This window comes from Manis javanica, chromosome 3 (genome assembly GCF_040802235.1).
Source record: "Manis javanica isolate MJ-LG chromosome 3, MJ_LKY, whole genome shotgun sequence".
NCBI classification, from domain to species: Eukaryota; Metazoa; Chordata; class Mammalia; order Pholidota; family Manidae; genus Manis; species Manis javanica.
In genome coordinates this window covers 6,249,243-6,263,541 of record NC_133158.1, presented here as the reverse complement: position 1 = coordinate 6,263,541, position 14,299 = coordinate 6,249,243, and the positions used below count along the sequence as shown (strand labels likewise).

At 41.4% G+C, this 14,299-nt stretch overlaps 2 protein-coding genes across 17 annotated transcripts in view; one reads left to right on the top strand and one right to left on the bottom strand.

The window, feature by feature from the left end:
• TASOR (transcription activation suppressor) overlaps window positions 1–11,754 on the top strand; it is a 49,245-nt gene extending 37,491 nt beyond the window's left edge. For 2 of the 6 annotated variants that reach the window (XM_073230737.1, XM_017680202.3), the window contains 7 exons: window positions 2,064–2,851; window positions 5,114–5,236; window positions 5,908–6,067; window positions 6,533–6,641; window positions 7,849–8,027; window positions 8,191–8,355; window positions 9,201–11,754. In XM_073230737.1, coding sequence (XP_073086838.1) covers window positions 2,064–2,851; window positions 5,114–5,236; window positions 5,908–6,067; window positions 6,533–6,641; window positions 7,849–8,027; window positions 8,191–8,355; window positions 9,201–9,724 — 2,048 coding nt within the window. In that variant the 3' untranslated portion in view covers window positions 9,725–11,754. Of the gene's footprint in view, window positions 1–1,940; window positions 2,852–5,113; window positions 5,237–5,907; window positions 6,068–6,532; window positions 6,642–7,848; window positions 8,028–8,190; window positions 8,356–8,923 lie in introns of all 6 variants that reach the window. The other 4 variants (XM_073230738.1, XM_017680204.3, XM_017680201.3 and 1 more) reach the window with 3 other exon arrangements.
• Window positions 9,713–14,299, bottom strand: part of CCDC66 (coiled-coil domain containing 66) — a 54,257-nt gene continuing 49,670 nt past the window's right edge. For 9 of the 11 annotated variants that reach the window (XM_037019303.2, XM_037019301.2, XM_037019306.2 and 6 more), the window contains 5 exons: window positions 13,675–14,141; window positions 13,057–13,097; window positions 12,179–12,420; window positions 11,908–12,026; window positions 10,801–11,023 (listed from right to left, as the gene is read on the bottom strand). In XM_037019303.2, the coding sequence (XP_036875198.2) occupies window positions 10,937–11,023; window positions 11,908–12,026; window positions 12,179–12,420; window positions 13,057–13,097; window positions 13,675–14,141 (956 nt within the window). In that variant the 3' untranslated portion in view covers window positions 10,801–10,936. Of the gene's footprint in view, window positions 9,831–10,800; window positions 11,024–11,907; window positions 12,027–12,178; window positions 12,421–13,056; window positions 13,098–13,674; window positions 14,142–14,299 lie in introns of those variants that run through there. The other 2 variants (XM_037019302.2, XR_005061587.2) reach the window with 2 other exon arrangements.

Genomic DNA, 14,299 nt, shown 5'->3' with positions numbered 1-14,299 from the left:
AGTTTTTTAAAAAAGTTTTTAGCCTTAATTAAAATGGTACGGGGAAATTTGTGCAAAACAAATTAGGTGGTGATCATTTGCAATTGTGTTTTCATTAAAAGGGACTTGGTTTAGAGGTTTTTCATAAGGAAAATTCTCCATGTGGATATATCTTCTGTTCTAGCTTTAAAAAAATTCCCTTTATCCTTAGCCCTTCAGAAATAAGCTTATTGGTCTGAACTATAGCTGTAAATTTTTGGAGCAAGTATTTCATTTAACATAATACAGAAAATTCTAAATTAACGATGGTTTTCCCTTTCACAAGGTACAATTAAAAATTTTTCTTACACAAATCAGACATTTGACATAGTGTATAATTTAAGAAGTAAAAAACACCTCAGAAAGTAGTAAGTCTTCTACCCCCAGCCCAGATACTTAGTTTTACCACCTGGATCAACCTCTGTTACTAATGTCTTATATGCCCTTCCAGACATTTTATACATATACTTGTTGTATATTTAAGAAGGACAGTGAGTGTTTCTGAATGATTTTATGGATTTGAATTTTCAGGTTCACCAGTTTCCTGTAGTGTTGTGACTTTCTTCTTGGTACACAGGATGTGTTGCCCCCCATCTCTTCACCCGCAGGCCTGCTATGGTCTTGCCCTGCTGCTAGGGGCCTTTGCAGCAGTTAACGGTGCAGTGGCTCATGCTGACCTCCAGGGTTTGGTAGGGGAACACCACAAGCTGAGTGCCGCTGAGGCTGTTGAAACCTTTGGGACAGTGTGTAAGGAAAATCAAAACTGCATTTAGTGTAGAGAGGCCATGCAGCGAGTGAGTGCAGGCGTGAATGGGGAATGGCCTATAGCTTTAAAATGCTGTCATTTTGAAAACTATACCTGTATCTGGACTTACTGATTTATAGGTACCATTTCATATAGTACAACAGCAGTTTGGTAGGGAATGTTTGCTAAGGTTTAAGGGAAAAATAGTCATTTTTTTTAAAGATTAAAAATTGTGTGGTGTATTCTAGACAAAGGTCAATATTTTCTTTGCCTATGATGTTATTACTGTCAATTGATATTGAAAAGGTCCCCCTGCCCCTGCCCACCTTTTTTAAGGGATTTAAATGTTTTGAAATGTAGTTTGAGAAACATACTGTGTTAGATGTAGAATTTGGGGCAGATATCAGGAGTCAAAGTCAGAATTCTGTTAGCATCAGCATGACAGCATGACGTCTTCATCTCAAACAGGGTTATAACTATCATGATTTCTTGGTATAATTTTCAAACAAAATTAAAATGTTTATAAAAGAACTATCAAAAATGCTACCATTAATGCAGCTTTGAAATTTATTCTCTTCCTGTATTATTAAGCCATTTTTTCATGATGACTTGAAGTCCCTAATGTTGTAGGAAGTCCAGTGAACAGCCCCATTATGTGAGAAAAATCTGAAAACAGATAAAAATAAGTACCCTCGATCCTGAATGTAACTCTTAATCTGGCATTTATTCCCACAGCATTTCAATTTGGCATTTTTTCATTTGTCTTAACACTCAAAATTTTCATAATAAGAGGTTATTACCATACTTGGCAAAAAATATAGGGTCTGAGTAAGTTACTGCAGCTGACCATCCTGATGAGCAGATGTCTGTCAAAGCGGAATCTGCAGAAAAAAGCAAGTGACTTAATTTGTATTGATGCCCAGTTGGCACATTTGAACACTTAAGAATAAATCAAAGAAAATAACATCAAACTCGTTATTCTAACAACTGAAATCCAAAGGCCAGCCTCAGGGAGGGCTGGGAGGGTTCATTTACACCATTATTAGAGATTTTTATTCTGCTCCTATTGGATAATTCTAAATAAATACTTGAGCTGACATTTTCTTACCTGTGAGTCTGTGTTTTCCAATGCTATGTTTTCGGATTTCTCTTCTGATGATGGACTCTCCCTGTATAGGTATGAAATCACCAGAGGCACAGCTGGTGTGCCTGCCACCGCAGGAGGCCTTGCCTAACGATCCCCGGGTAATAAGTAGACAGAGAAGTTCTGATGACCAGTTTCCATCCTCTCCATTTACAGACACGCTAAGGGGCACCACTGAGGAGGACGCACAGACAGGGCAGGTGGTGCCAGCAGAGGAGCCGCCCGCAGCGTGCGAGACCACAGAGAGGACAGTGTTAGGAGAGTACAGTCTCTTTTCTAGGAAGATAGAAGAGATTTTGAAGCAAAAGAATGTTTCCTATGTCAGCCGAATATCCACTCCTGTCTTTTCAACACAAGAGAGGATGAAACGGCTTTCTGAGTTCATTTATTCTAAGACTTCCAAAGCTGGTGTACAGGAGTTTGTGGATGGTTTGCATGAGAAACTAAATACTGTTATTATCAAAGCATCAGCCAAGGGTGGGGCTTTGCCACCAGTCAGTCCCAATGACTCTGGTACTAAGATAGCGTTGAATCCTCCGGGAAGCCACGTCACACCAGTTCCCCCAAGTGACGTCAGCAGTCAACACCTTGAGTCACTTGGTAGTGATACCTTGAAAGATACCAACTCTAGCGAGCAGCATTCCTCTTCAACGCTGGGTTTGACTGAAGTAGAGGAGAACGAGCCACCCCACGGCTCCGAGCTGGTGGTAACTTCGGGTCATGCCGCACCTGGCGACGGTGCCCGGGAACCAGCAGAAAGAGAAGCTACAAAGTCACCCAGCGATGCAAACATTTCTGCCCAGCCAGCACTTTCAAATTTCATCAGCCAGTTAGAACCTGAAGTATTTAACAGTTTGGTTAAAATCATGAAAGATGTCCAGAAAAATACTGTGAAATTTTATATTCATGAGGAAGAGGAGAGTGTGCTGTGTCAGGAGATCAAGGTAAGGAAATGAGAAGACAGTGAGTGACGTGCGTACCGGCCTGCCTGGCCGCCTGCTTGTTGGCCCTGAGCTCTGCAGATGGGTTGGTTTTGTTTTTAAATGCTGGCCGTATGTTTTCCTAACGTAACGCAGAGTGGAATAGAAGACTAGTAAGCTCTACAAATTCGGAACCTGTGGTCTAAATATCTTAGGATGTAGTCATTTTAAAGACCATTTGTATACATGCTGCAAATACCTTCAAACTGTTGACTCCAAGATTTTAAGTGTTTATTAGTCGGGTTTTTAATGAAGAGGGGAGGGAAAGACAGGGGCAAAAGGAAGTTCACTTCATATGGGTTTGTTTCCTCTCACTCTCCAAAGATGACCTAATGACGATACAATCCTTTGGCATTTCTTGATACCCTGGCCATGTCAGGGCTCCCTGTAGCCTTTGCTGGTCCGAAAAATGCTCATCCCGAAAGACTGCCCCATCATGAGTGATTCCTCATTGCGAGGTGGTACCTTTTCCCCCACTGAAGCTACAGGGTAGCCTAGTGTTTCAGATACTTAGTTTGAGGAATGCACACATGTATTTGTGTGTGCGTATAGACCTAGATACATAAAATGGGCGGTAGTGGGTATGCAAATTCTTACACACTGGAACGATTATATCAGTGGTTTAATAGTGCCAGCTAGTATCCCTAAACCACAGGCTGCTCATGTCCTGTTGGTCAGCTGGCTTGTCGGCGTGTCCGTGCGGTGCGCCCATGCGCTCAGGAGCTGGAGGTGGAGGAGCAGGCTGCGCGCTCAGCATGCTGTCCTCACCGATTCCTGGTGGGTTTTTTTGGGAAGATGAAACCAGGCCTGGCAGGAATTTCTTGGCTGCACTTCTGCCCTGTAGGGTTGGATGCAGAGCATCCCAGTTGTCCACCCCAGCGTGTCCCCGGTGTGGCTGTCTGGGGCACAGCTGCGTGCCGGTGCCAGGCATGGGGAGAGGCAAGGTCAGGTGGGTCCCCAGTGTTACTGGCGCCACTCTGCCTCCCCTGGCACTGGCTGAACTGGCACACACCTCCAGGGAATGCCATTTACTTGGGCGCCTACAATTCATGCTGGCATAGAGTAAATCATGTTTCGTTTATGTAGAATAAAAGGATGCAGTATGTTTTACAAATTTGATAAGAGGTCAGATCAGAACTTTTAATTCTTGTAATTAGTATCCATTCGAAAGCTTCTAGCAAAAATAATAGAGTAAAAGACTTTATGAATAAAATTCTAAGCTTCTGAAATATTTCTGGAGTTAAACTGAATGTTACTGTATGAGTTAAACTGCCTTATCTGTGAACTCCCGTTTCAAGCTTCTTCGTGCAAGATACACCAAAAGTTACAAGCAAGCCTGTCAGAGAGGAACTTACTTTTTCATTACCAGACTATAGGCTGCTCTGAGGTTGCCCAGAAACTTTCGAGTTTAGAGCCAATCACTCAGTGTAGAAGATGCTTCTTGAGTTCAGGGCCACACCAGAACATGGTCTTTGGGTGTGACACTTGTAGACGGCTCTCGAAAGAGCAGTGGACTGGTTGTGCCGCAAGGTGGGTTCAGACTTATGGTTATATACCACCCATGCCAACCTTGAGAAAATTAATCTGTGAAACAAGGACTGTGACGTCCAAGATCCTACAGTTTGCTCAGAGGTCAGCCAGCAGTCTGCCAGCAAGCACAGAGCACAGCCTGCTGGGCTACGGCTTTGTGCCCTGTGAAGGGTAGTGCTGTGTGCCTGGCACGGAGGGAGGTGTTAGGAGAGTGTTTTGCTTTAAAGTGTAAACTTGACAGACGTGGCTAATTAGTATGTAAATATCGTTGTACAGGCTGAAGCTCCGTCTGGATGACTTGGAGGCTGTTGGGAATTACATGAGCTGTGGTAGTGGCTGCAAATTAAAAGGGTTTGCTTTGGAAGGGAGGGAGAGGAAAGCGGGAGGGAGGGAGTGGTTGACTGGGCTCATGGCTGCCCAGAAGGAGGAATGGACCTGGGTTAACCGCCTGGGCTCACCCAGTGTTCATAACGGTCTGTCACTGCCCACCCCCTCCCCCAGCAGGCACCTGGCTTTCAGTGCCTACGAGGAGTGGACTAGATCTCTAGTGGGGTCCCTGGAGGGCAAGGTCATCACTGGCAGTGTCCTAGTAGTAGTTAAGCTGATTATCTGTTTATTTTGCATTTCTGGTGTTAAGTGGATATTTACAGAAAAAGCTCTTTAATGTTGATTTAGGCCTCTTTTTCTCTTTAACAGGAGTATCTTATCAAATTAGGCAATACAGAATGTCATCCAGAACAGTTTTTGGAAAGAAGATCAAAATTAGATAAACTATTGATTATTATTCAAAATGAAGACATTGCAGGTTTCATCCACAAGGTAGACTATTAAGTCAAATTCACTAATCATTTTGGTTTCAAAACTCCCTCATTAAAAGTCTTACTTTGAGACTAAAGCTGTTTGTTTTGAAAATATCCTCCTAAGCTTTTAAGGAGATGAGAAGGGTTTAAAGCTTGAGACCTAAACAAACCTGTGAATCAGCTTGAGATTCACATTTGTACCTCTGCAAAAGTGTGAGTTTTTGGCACGTGACCAACCTTCCCTCTCACTCAGTTCTAAGATTTAAGAAGACTGACTCTTGCGTTGTCACCGTCGCTTCATTTGTATGTCCCAGGTAAAACCTAGGTGTACCCACTGTGCCACACCGGTCCCCGGTCCCTGATTTGAAGGTAGCCTGTGTTCTCACTGTGCGCACTCGGCCAGATAAGGCAGTGTTTCCCCTTCTGTTGCCGTGCCGGCTTTAAGTTTCCTTTTCCTTAAGAATGTTCTGTCCATGGAAAGAGCCCAGGACATACTTGGTGGTTTATATATTCGGAAACAGTGTTGGGGATGTGGTGTGGGCTTGGCTCTCCAGAGGCAACACAGCAGTAATCGGTGAGCACGGCGCACTTGGTCAGACTGAGCCGGTGGGTGACCTCGCGCTGGAGGGGCTTCTCCATTCATTCCCTTAGCGGCCCTTGATTCTTTAATTTTTTTGGGTATTTGACTAGGTACCTGGCTTGGTGACTTTAAAGAAGCTCCCCTGCGTTAGTTTTGCTGGTGTTGACAGTCTGGATGATGTTAAAAATCATACATACAATGAATTATTTGTATCTGGCGGCTTTATTGTGTCTGATGAATCCATTTTAAATCCAGAAGTTACTACAATCGGTAAGGTTTATGCAGTCTTTTGAGCATGTAACTCTGTATTCTTGGCTTCTCATGAATGACTCACTTGTACTTTTTAATGTATCGTCCATTGTGCCAGTCACAGATAACTAGGACATGTCCATCATTCTTGAGCTTTTTCTAACCTCATTTATTTCCCTTTCTCTTAGTCTTTACCAGTCATTTCCTCTAAATCTGGTGTAAAGGCAGGTTCTCCGCACCCATTGCACGTGGGTCCTTCTGGTCTGTTCTTGTCACCATGATCATGTGTAGATGCTATATTCTTAAGTCTAAGAGAGGATATATAGATCTCTGTCTCCTTAGAGGGGAGAAGATGAAAGAACATCATACAGGAATGTAGGTGTCCCTGTGTTGGTATCAACATGTCATCAGACACTTCCTCCGTAATTCAGTTGTGGAGTGACTCTTACTTCTTGAATTTAAAATGAACTTCACTGTCTCTAACAGAGAACCTTAAAAATTTTTTGACATTCCTTGAAGAACTTAGTACTCCGGAAGGAAAGTGGCAATGGAAAGTGCACTGTAAATTTCAGAAAAAACTAAAGGAGCTGGGCAGGTAAGACTGAAAAATGACTATATAGTGGTTATAAGATTTTAACATTTGTGTTCACAAAATTTTTTCTCTGTAGATGATGAATGCTTCTCAGTTTTTATAGATTAGCCAGCCCTAAGGGAATGTAGACACTGAGATTATTCCAGCCTGCTTGGAAGTGGTGTTCTCACATAGGTAAAGCCACTTGAAGGTCTAAGTATGTATATAGGTAAAACTGCTTTAATCTTTGCCACATGGGGATTTAAAATCATCATCAAAATGGAACGAGATTTTTTTTACCTGAATAGTACATGCGAGCCAGAGGATCAGGCCGTCTCCCAGCTGAGGACTTACCTGAGGTATCTGGTGTGATAGCGTCCATACTGAGACAGCATTAGCCTCAGCACGGTAGGGGGTGGCGGTCAGGACACTTGGTCACAGAAAGAGTGACGGCTAAACTCTCCGGGTGCATGCATGGCGGAAGCAGATGAGCTGGGGACCCGGTCCTGCTGCGTGTCTGAGGATCTGGGAACGTCTGTAGTTAACACTGCTGTTTTATGTTTTGTCAATCAGCATTTTCTCAATTTAGACCAAAAAATATTTTTTCTTCTAATACCCATTGGTACTCCGTGGTATACATTTAGAGGGAAGTTCAAGTTAAGGAATTTTAAAATACTTATTTTGTAGTAGTTCTTTTTAAAAACTTTACTTTCAAGATATGGGAAAATAGGCATTGGGCAAATCTTACGTTGCTATATGTTCATAGTTAACACTGAGGCCCAAAGGTGTGACTCACACACAAGTTGTAGCCTCGCGTTTCTGGCAGGAGCCAGTAGATTCTGCCACTTGCTGCCTCTTCCCTGAAGGTGTAGAAATAGCTAAGAGTCACATATTTTTTGAAGTAAAGATTTGTATTTTGATGTCTTTTCATTAAAGCTCTAAATAAGTAAAAGCTAAAAAGAACTCATTTCTTAGTAAGTGAAATGACTGGTTGACATTTTAACTGAAGAGCCTAATGCTCAGGCTTTGCACCCACAGAAATCCCCTGGACGTAATGTGGGCCGCACAATGCCCGCCCTCGCCTATGAGGCGCCCGTGTCAGGCACTGTGCCAGTAAGCAGGGCCGTTACTAGCTGCCTCAGCTGAGCAGTTAATGGTTTTAATTTGAAACAAAGTCACCTACTAAATTTTGGAGATACAAATGCAGCCTCTGAACTGCCCAATTTCACAGATTGAACACCAAAGCCCTGAGTCTGCTGACTCTTCTGAGTGTCTATCAGAAGAAACATCTGGTTGAAATGTTGTCGTACCACAATTGTGATTCACAAACTCGAAATGCTCCAGAATTGGATTGCCTTATCAGACTTCAGGCTCAGAACATACAGCAACGACACATAGTTTTCCTGACAGGTAAAGGGTGCACTTGAGCTTTGACTGTTTAATATGGCAATTGTGGGGCTGGGGGATGGGTGGTGTTGAGCTGTTCTAGGAGGGTGGGGGCGGGGGGACAGGTATCTTTTTTTGTCTGTGACTAGTTTTAAGTGTTTTATATTCAAAACTTTTTTTAATTTAGAAAAGAATATCAAGATGCTTTCCAGTTATACAGATAATGGGATAGTGGTTGCAACTACTGAAGACTTTATGCAAAACTTTAAAAATCTTGTGGGCTATCACAACTCAGTCACAGAAGAAAACCTTCCACTGCTTGGTGCTAATGAGAATCTTGAGTCGCAGTCAGGTAACTTTTCAGCAGTTTTCATTTTCTTTAAGGCAGGCAGAAAAAGAGGACCGGTTTTGCTCTTTTCATGTAATGCCTGTTTTGAAATCGTGTAAACAGCTTCAGGGGAAGTGTTTCAAGTCATTGTTAGCACACACAGTCTGCCCAGTAGTTACACTGCAGTCAGCACGAGTCAATACGAGGTACTGTGGCCTGTGTGCGGCAGAGGCGGCATGTTCTCTGTGAGCGTACGGAAGCCTCACTGGCTGCTCTCAGCAAAGGGATGGCGCATTTTTTAAAAAGGACACCACAAGTGGGGATTGAGCACTGAGCTACTAGATCTCCCAACCAGTTTATAAAGCAGTTTAATAAGGCAGTAGAGATGCACGGCTTGCCTTTGTGAGGTGGCCTGTGCCTTGGTTCCAGGTTTTGTATAAAGTGAAAGATGGTCTTTTGTTTCTGAGGAAAGCAGAGAGGAACAAAACGTTTGATAGAGCTAACCAATTTAGCGATGATCCAGTGAAGCTAGATGTCAGAAGTTTTATTTTATATTTGTCTTGTCCAATACTGAATTACCGTATAACTTTAGATGCTGTATTGACATTAACCCCTTTGGAGCTGGGAGTTGGGATTTCCCAACATTAAACGTGAACACATTCCGCAGAAGCGTTTAGCATCGGATTATGCGGACATTCACACCTAGTGTGAGTGTTGTGACTAAGTGAACTTGTGGCAGAAGACCAAGCTTTAAGGGATTGTGGACTTGCAGATCCTGACGCGTTATATTGTGTGAGTAGTGTATAATTTTAAAACTTAAACAAATTGTGTGTTTCAATAGAGGAGGACTTTTTGTTTTTTAAATGTAGCTCTTTTAGAAAACGAAAAGGATGAAGAGGATATGTCTCTGGATTCAGGGGATGAAATCTCACAAATAGAAGTATGCAGCAATTTTCATTCAGAAATATTGGTGAAAGAGACCAAAGGATCATGTGGAACAGATCAAAAAAAGAATATTCAAATTGAGTTGCAGTCGTCTCTTGACATGCAAAAAAGTTTATTAGAAGATAAGACTTCTCAGATTGATTCTGAAGAGAAAGCTCCTAGAGTACGCTCTGAAGGGGAGGACAGCAGTTCGACTGAACAAGATCCATATAGCAACTTCCAAGCTCATCACAGGCAATTAAATATGTCCCATCAGTTTAGTCACTTTAATGTTCTCACTCATCAGACGTTTTTGGGGACACCGTATGCCCTTTCACCAGGTCAGTCTCAAGAAAGTGAAAATTACTTTTTATCTGCTTATACTCAAAGCATGGAGAGAGAGAAATCTCCATCTCAATCAAGTCGGGGCAAAAGTGGTTCTTCCAGGCCATTTTCAAAAGACAAATAAGTTATGAACTTTTCTGTTTCTTACTATTAATATTTCATTCTCTGACAAAAGGTTTCTTGTCCTTTCTCTTCTTATTTAAATCATGATGGCCTGTAAGTTGAAGCATCTGAAAACTGAAATAAATATATATATTTTTTAACATACTGTACTTGAATTATCTCATGTTGGCACTTCTAGGTTTTACATTTATGTCACCTGTATTTCTGCTTCAAATTGGAGCCAGTTTTATATACGGAACTGGATATTTGCAAAGGAACAGGGGACAGCATTGGCGTTACTTTTTTCTTCCTCTTATGTCAGAAGATAGTAACTAAGTAACTGCTTCTGCATTGATATTAACTGTTGTATTGTTGTATTTATTTTAGCCTTTCTTGCATAGTCTTTCTACGAAGGTATAAGCCAGTGATGTTAGTGACTCCACAGGAGTTTGGCTCAATACCTCAAGGTTTATCTAACACAGTTTCACTTAGATGATAAACTATGTACATAGGACTTAATACCAGGCAGCATTATTTTTTATCTTTAGGCTTAGCCATGTAAAAATTGCCAGGTGCTAAAATTTTGGTGAACCTATTACCTGAAAATACTTGGTGATTATGATTTTTAGTGCTTGTGTGGTCTTTAACTTCAATTTCAGAAGAGGTTTCTGTTAATTAAAGGCATAACAACTTGGAATAAACTTCCTAATAGATTTTTTAATTCACAGATAGATGTGGGTTTAAAGTTGATCTCCACCATCTCCTTTAACAACTGTCTGTCCCTTACTAATGCAAACTTGTAAATGTTTTTTATTGTAGAAACTGCACTTTTCAGTGTCATAAAAATTTCCATGAGCCCAAACTGGGGGTTATTTTAGTCACAGCTGGGATGTGTTAAATCCGACCTACCTTTAGGCACCTCAAAAGAACTACCCTTGCAAAGTTAATGTGTGGTATTTCAATTAATGAACTACATATTTTAAAAAGTGTGTAAGGATGTTAACAGGTCAGAAACTCCAGACTGTATCAAGGTAAGTAGAAAGTGTTTTTTTATATAGGGCTTAATCACCCAGCTTGAAACAAGAGCAGAAAAATAGGTTTTTTTACAAATGTCTTTTTTTATTATAAAAATTATACACACAGCATTTTACTATAGATAACGTACAAGTTTTAAATAAGCATTTTAGAAATCTATTTGAAAACTACAGCTAAGCAGCAAGAACATTTTCTACATTTAAAATGAAGGACTAAAATTCTCCTCTTGATTTGCAGCTAAAGGCATGAGATTTGTTTCCAACTCCCTTTGCTTCTGGAGAAGGCCCTGAAATCACATTGATATGTTATTAGTAAACTGGGCAGCAGACTTGCAAATTGTTCCTATTTTACATTTTTGTCAATCCAGAATTATGTAGTAAATAAGCTCAGTTATCTTAGCCCAGCAATTCATACTAGGTGTTCTTACTTGGATATTAATGTAGATAGATTATGGGAAACTGTTCTTAAAACCATTAACTATGGGGTTGAGATCTCCTCCCTGTCCCCCGGAAGCTCTTAAAATGGTAAGGGGACACTGAAGAAGTCTGTCGGCCCCGTGCCGGGTTGGAGTGGTTAACACAGGTCCCTGTGGAACAAGATTGGTCTCCACTCAGCTAGAAGGAAAGGTGGCAACCAAAGCGAGCATTCAGAAAACTAAAGGAGCTGCTGTTCTAGCTCTCTAGAAAGATAAGCAACACTTGGAAGGGGCACCGCTAAAATGGCAGAGGTTTTTTCCCCCCTTCAAATACAAAAAGCAGACTATGAATCTAACTACAGAAACCAATTTTGCAAGCAGCTAAAGCCAGCTGATGGAATAGTCTGGGTGAGTAAGGTTATGTGTATATTTCACACTGAATTACATGACTGTTCTGTTCAACATTCATCATAAAGAAGCAAGAGCTGCCTTACTATGAATTTATTAAAGAAGCGTCGTGTATTTTCTGGTTTTAGGGCCTTTACTGATGTTTTACCTGTTCAAATGTATGCATTTTCCAGTCAATAAAATTTGTCCTAATATTTGAAGTATCTCATGATTCATACAGGAAAGAAATATGCTTAGAGATGTAATTAATGTTAAGAAAAGTGAAGTCCCTTCAAGGTTAACATACAGGCATTGTCTTGTTTTTAAACTGGGATGTGGGAAACACTAACAGTGAAAAAGCTCATTACCTGTCTCAGTGCCGACAGCCCCTTAAGGATTGCTTGCTGACGATCCCAGTTTTTCACCAAATTAGGATTAAGGAGGGGGTCCCTCGCGTGGTCACAATGAAACAGTTCTTGCTCACAGTCTGAAGCCAGATGAAAATGACAGAAGTGAAAGACATTCTAGGATGATACAGCCCTATGCTGTAGTGTTAGGTAATACTCAGTGACGGACCCTGCCCTGGGGCCAAGCCTTACGGAAACTAAGGGGGGGAGGAGTATTTGGACTGTGACTTACCCTGTGGAGTGTGGCACCGAGGCTCCTGGGTTAAAGGCCTAGACAGCGGTGCGTCTGGATCAAGGTAATAGATCTCACTGGTTCGCACATACGGAATAAAATTGGATGGCTCAGAAATCCCAGGTGGTAAATCTGTTTGATTACTGCCCGATACCAGATTTTCTCTTTCGTAATGGCTGCTTTTTAGTGTCTGAGTTTGTTGGGTTCTGTTTTTTGCTGCGGAAAGGGGTGGTGATTGAGACCTGTATTTTTAAAAAAAACTAAAATGCTTAAACAAGAATTTGAATTAAACCTTGAGTTTAATAATCTAATATAATAATCTCCATGTCCTAGAACACCTTAAGAATACTGGAGACGTTTGAGTTCTATGATCTTCCTAAAAACAGGGCAGCAGAATGGGATTGAGTTTTTATATATAGATCTTCTGGTACAGAGTAAAAAATTACTAGATCCGGAGGGTCAGTGCTCGCTGGGGTAATTTAAGCCTCGTGTTTCTCCTTAGATATAATGTACTTACCACCAAAACTAAACTTGCTGTAAACCCACATTCTGAGGTGACCAGCCGGTCCGTGCACAGACCCAGGACACCTAACCATTCTCGGTCTCCCCTTCTGAACTTCTCACTACCTACCAGTCGTGTCTTCCCTCTCCCCTCAATCCAAGTGGAATGCCTAATCTAAGGAGACAACAGGAAACGTCACCCACATTCCTGCCTAGGACACCCAGCCCATCTTCAAACTCAAGGAAAATGCCACTGTTCCGCTTAAAATGTTACTCCTCACCTGGAAGTCACACACTTTCCTGTTACTGTCTTCATATACAGACACGTTTTGAGCAAGTAGTTTGTACCTAGGGAGTCGATCTGACCCATAACCTACCTTTCTTTGCTGAATGAATGACTTTTCAGAGTCTCTTCTTTCTAAAAGATGGACAAATACAGAAAGGAGTAATAACATTTCCATCTGTCCCACCAACATTTGAGTGATCACTTGTTGAAATTTCAGGATAGTATCTGATTAGCAGCTCCTAGATAATGGTACAGAGGCGTTGTGTGTTCCCAGAATTGGGAGCAATCCAGAATTCTTAATGATCTCTTCCTATATGGACTATAAATGAATTTCAAGTGGTAGCACTAATCTATAAAAGCTTAAGTGTAAATAATCTCTATTAAAGGATCTTTAGGTAAATGCGCTTTTTTTTTGGGCAGGGGGTGGTGGTGGTGGGTGCTTGTAGTCTCTGTTGTAACTACTAAAATTCTGTTTGCAGCCATCCATGGATGGTATACATCAGAAAGAGCACAGCTGTGTTCCTGTAAGACTTTATTTACAAAGGCAGGCAGCAGAATGGGCTGGTAAAAAAAACTAAAGCAAACCTTCAGAACTCTTGTTCACGTGACACCCTTGTCAAAACATGTATGCATATATGTGGGGGAGGACTGTTTGCAATCTAGAAACATCAATACGTGTTTTTAAAAACATTTCTAAAAAAAGTCTTACCGTTCTGACTGGATGTCTCCTGACCCGTGGCTCAGTCTCTCGCTGAGATGAATCCAGAGCTGCTGGTGACGTGCCTCCGTTCTGGGAAGGGGGCCCAGGACTGTTTCTTTCTACCAAATGAAGCAGTTCCATCTGCCTTCTTACTTTTTTTTCTTCTCTTTGCTTTTGAAGTTGTTTAGGGTACTTTTCTGATGCTGGAATATATCTTTTGAGTGGTTTGTTTATATTCCAGTCAGGCCTTTTAGGACATTTCACGTGTTTTCTTTTTTGTGTTCCTACGAACTGGTCACTGCACCAACTGGCTGCTTTCTCGCCCTGACTGAGCAGTTCTGGCTTGTTTCTCTTGGTGCTAAACTGTTGGTTAAGTTCGGCAGGAACCCCAGGAGATGGGCAGTTGATAATTTCCTTCTCTGTCACTGATCCACAGCATGATTCGGCATTAGTGAATATGCCTGTATTGAAGTCATCTAAAACAGTTCCATGTGATTAGTATTTTAAAAGTGTGGTAACAACAAAATTTATCATTTTAACCATTTTTTCCCAAAAGCATTACATTAGTTACTGCCCTCTAAAACATTATTTTTATTCAAAACAAATTCTATACCTGTGAAACAGTTCTCCATTT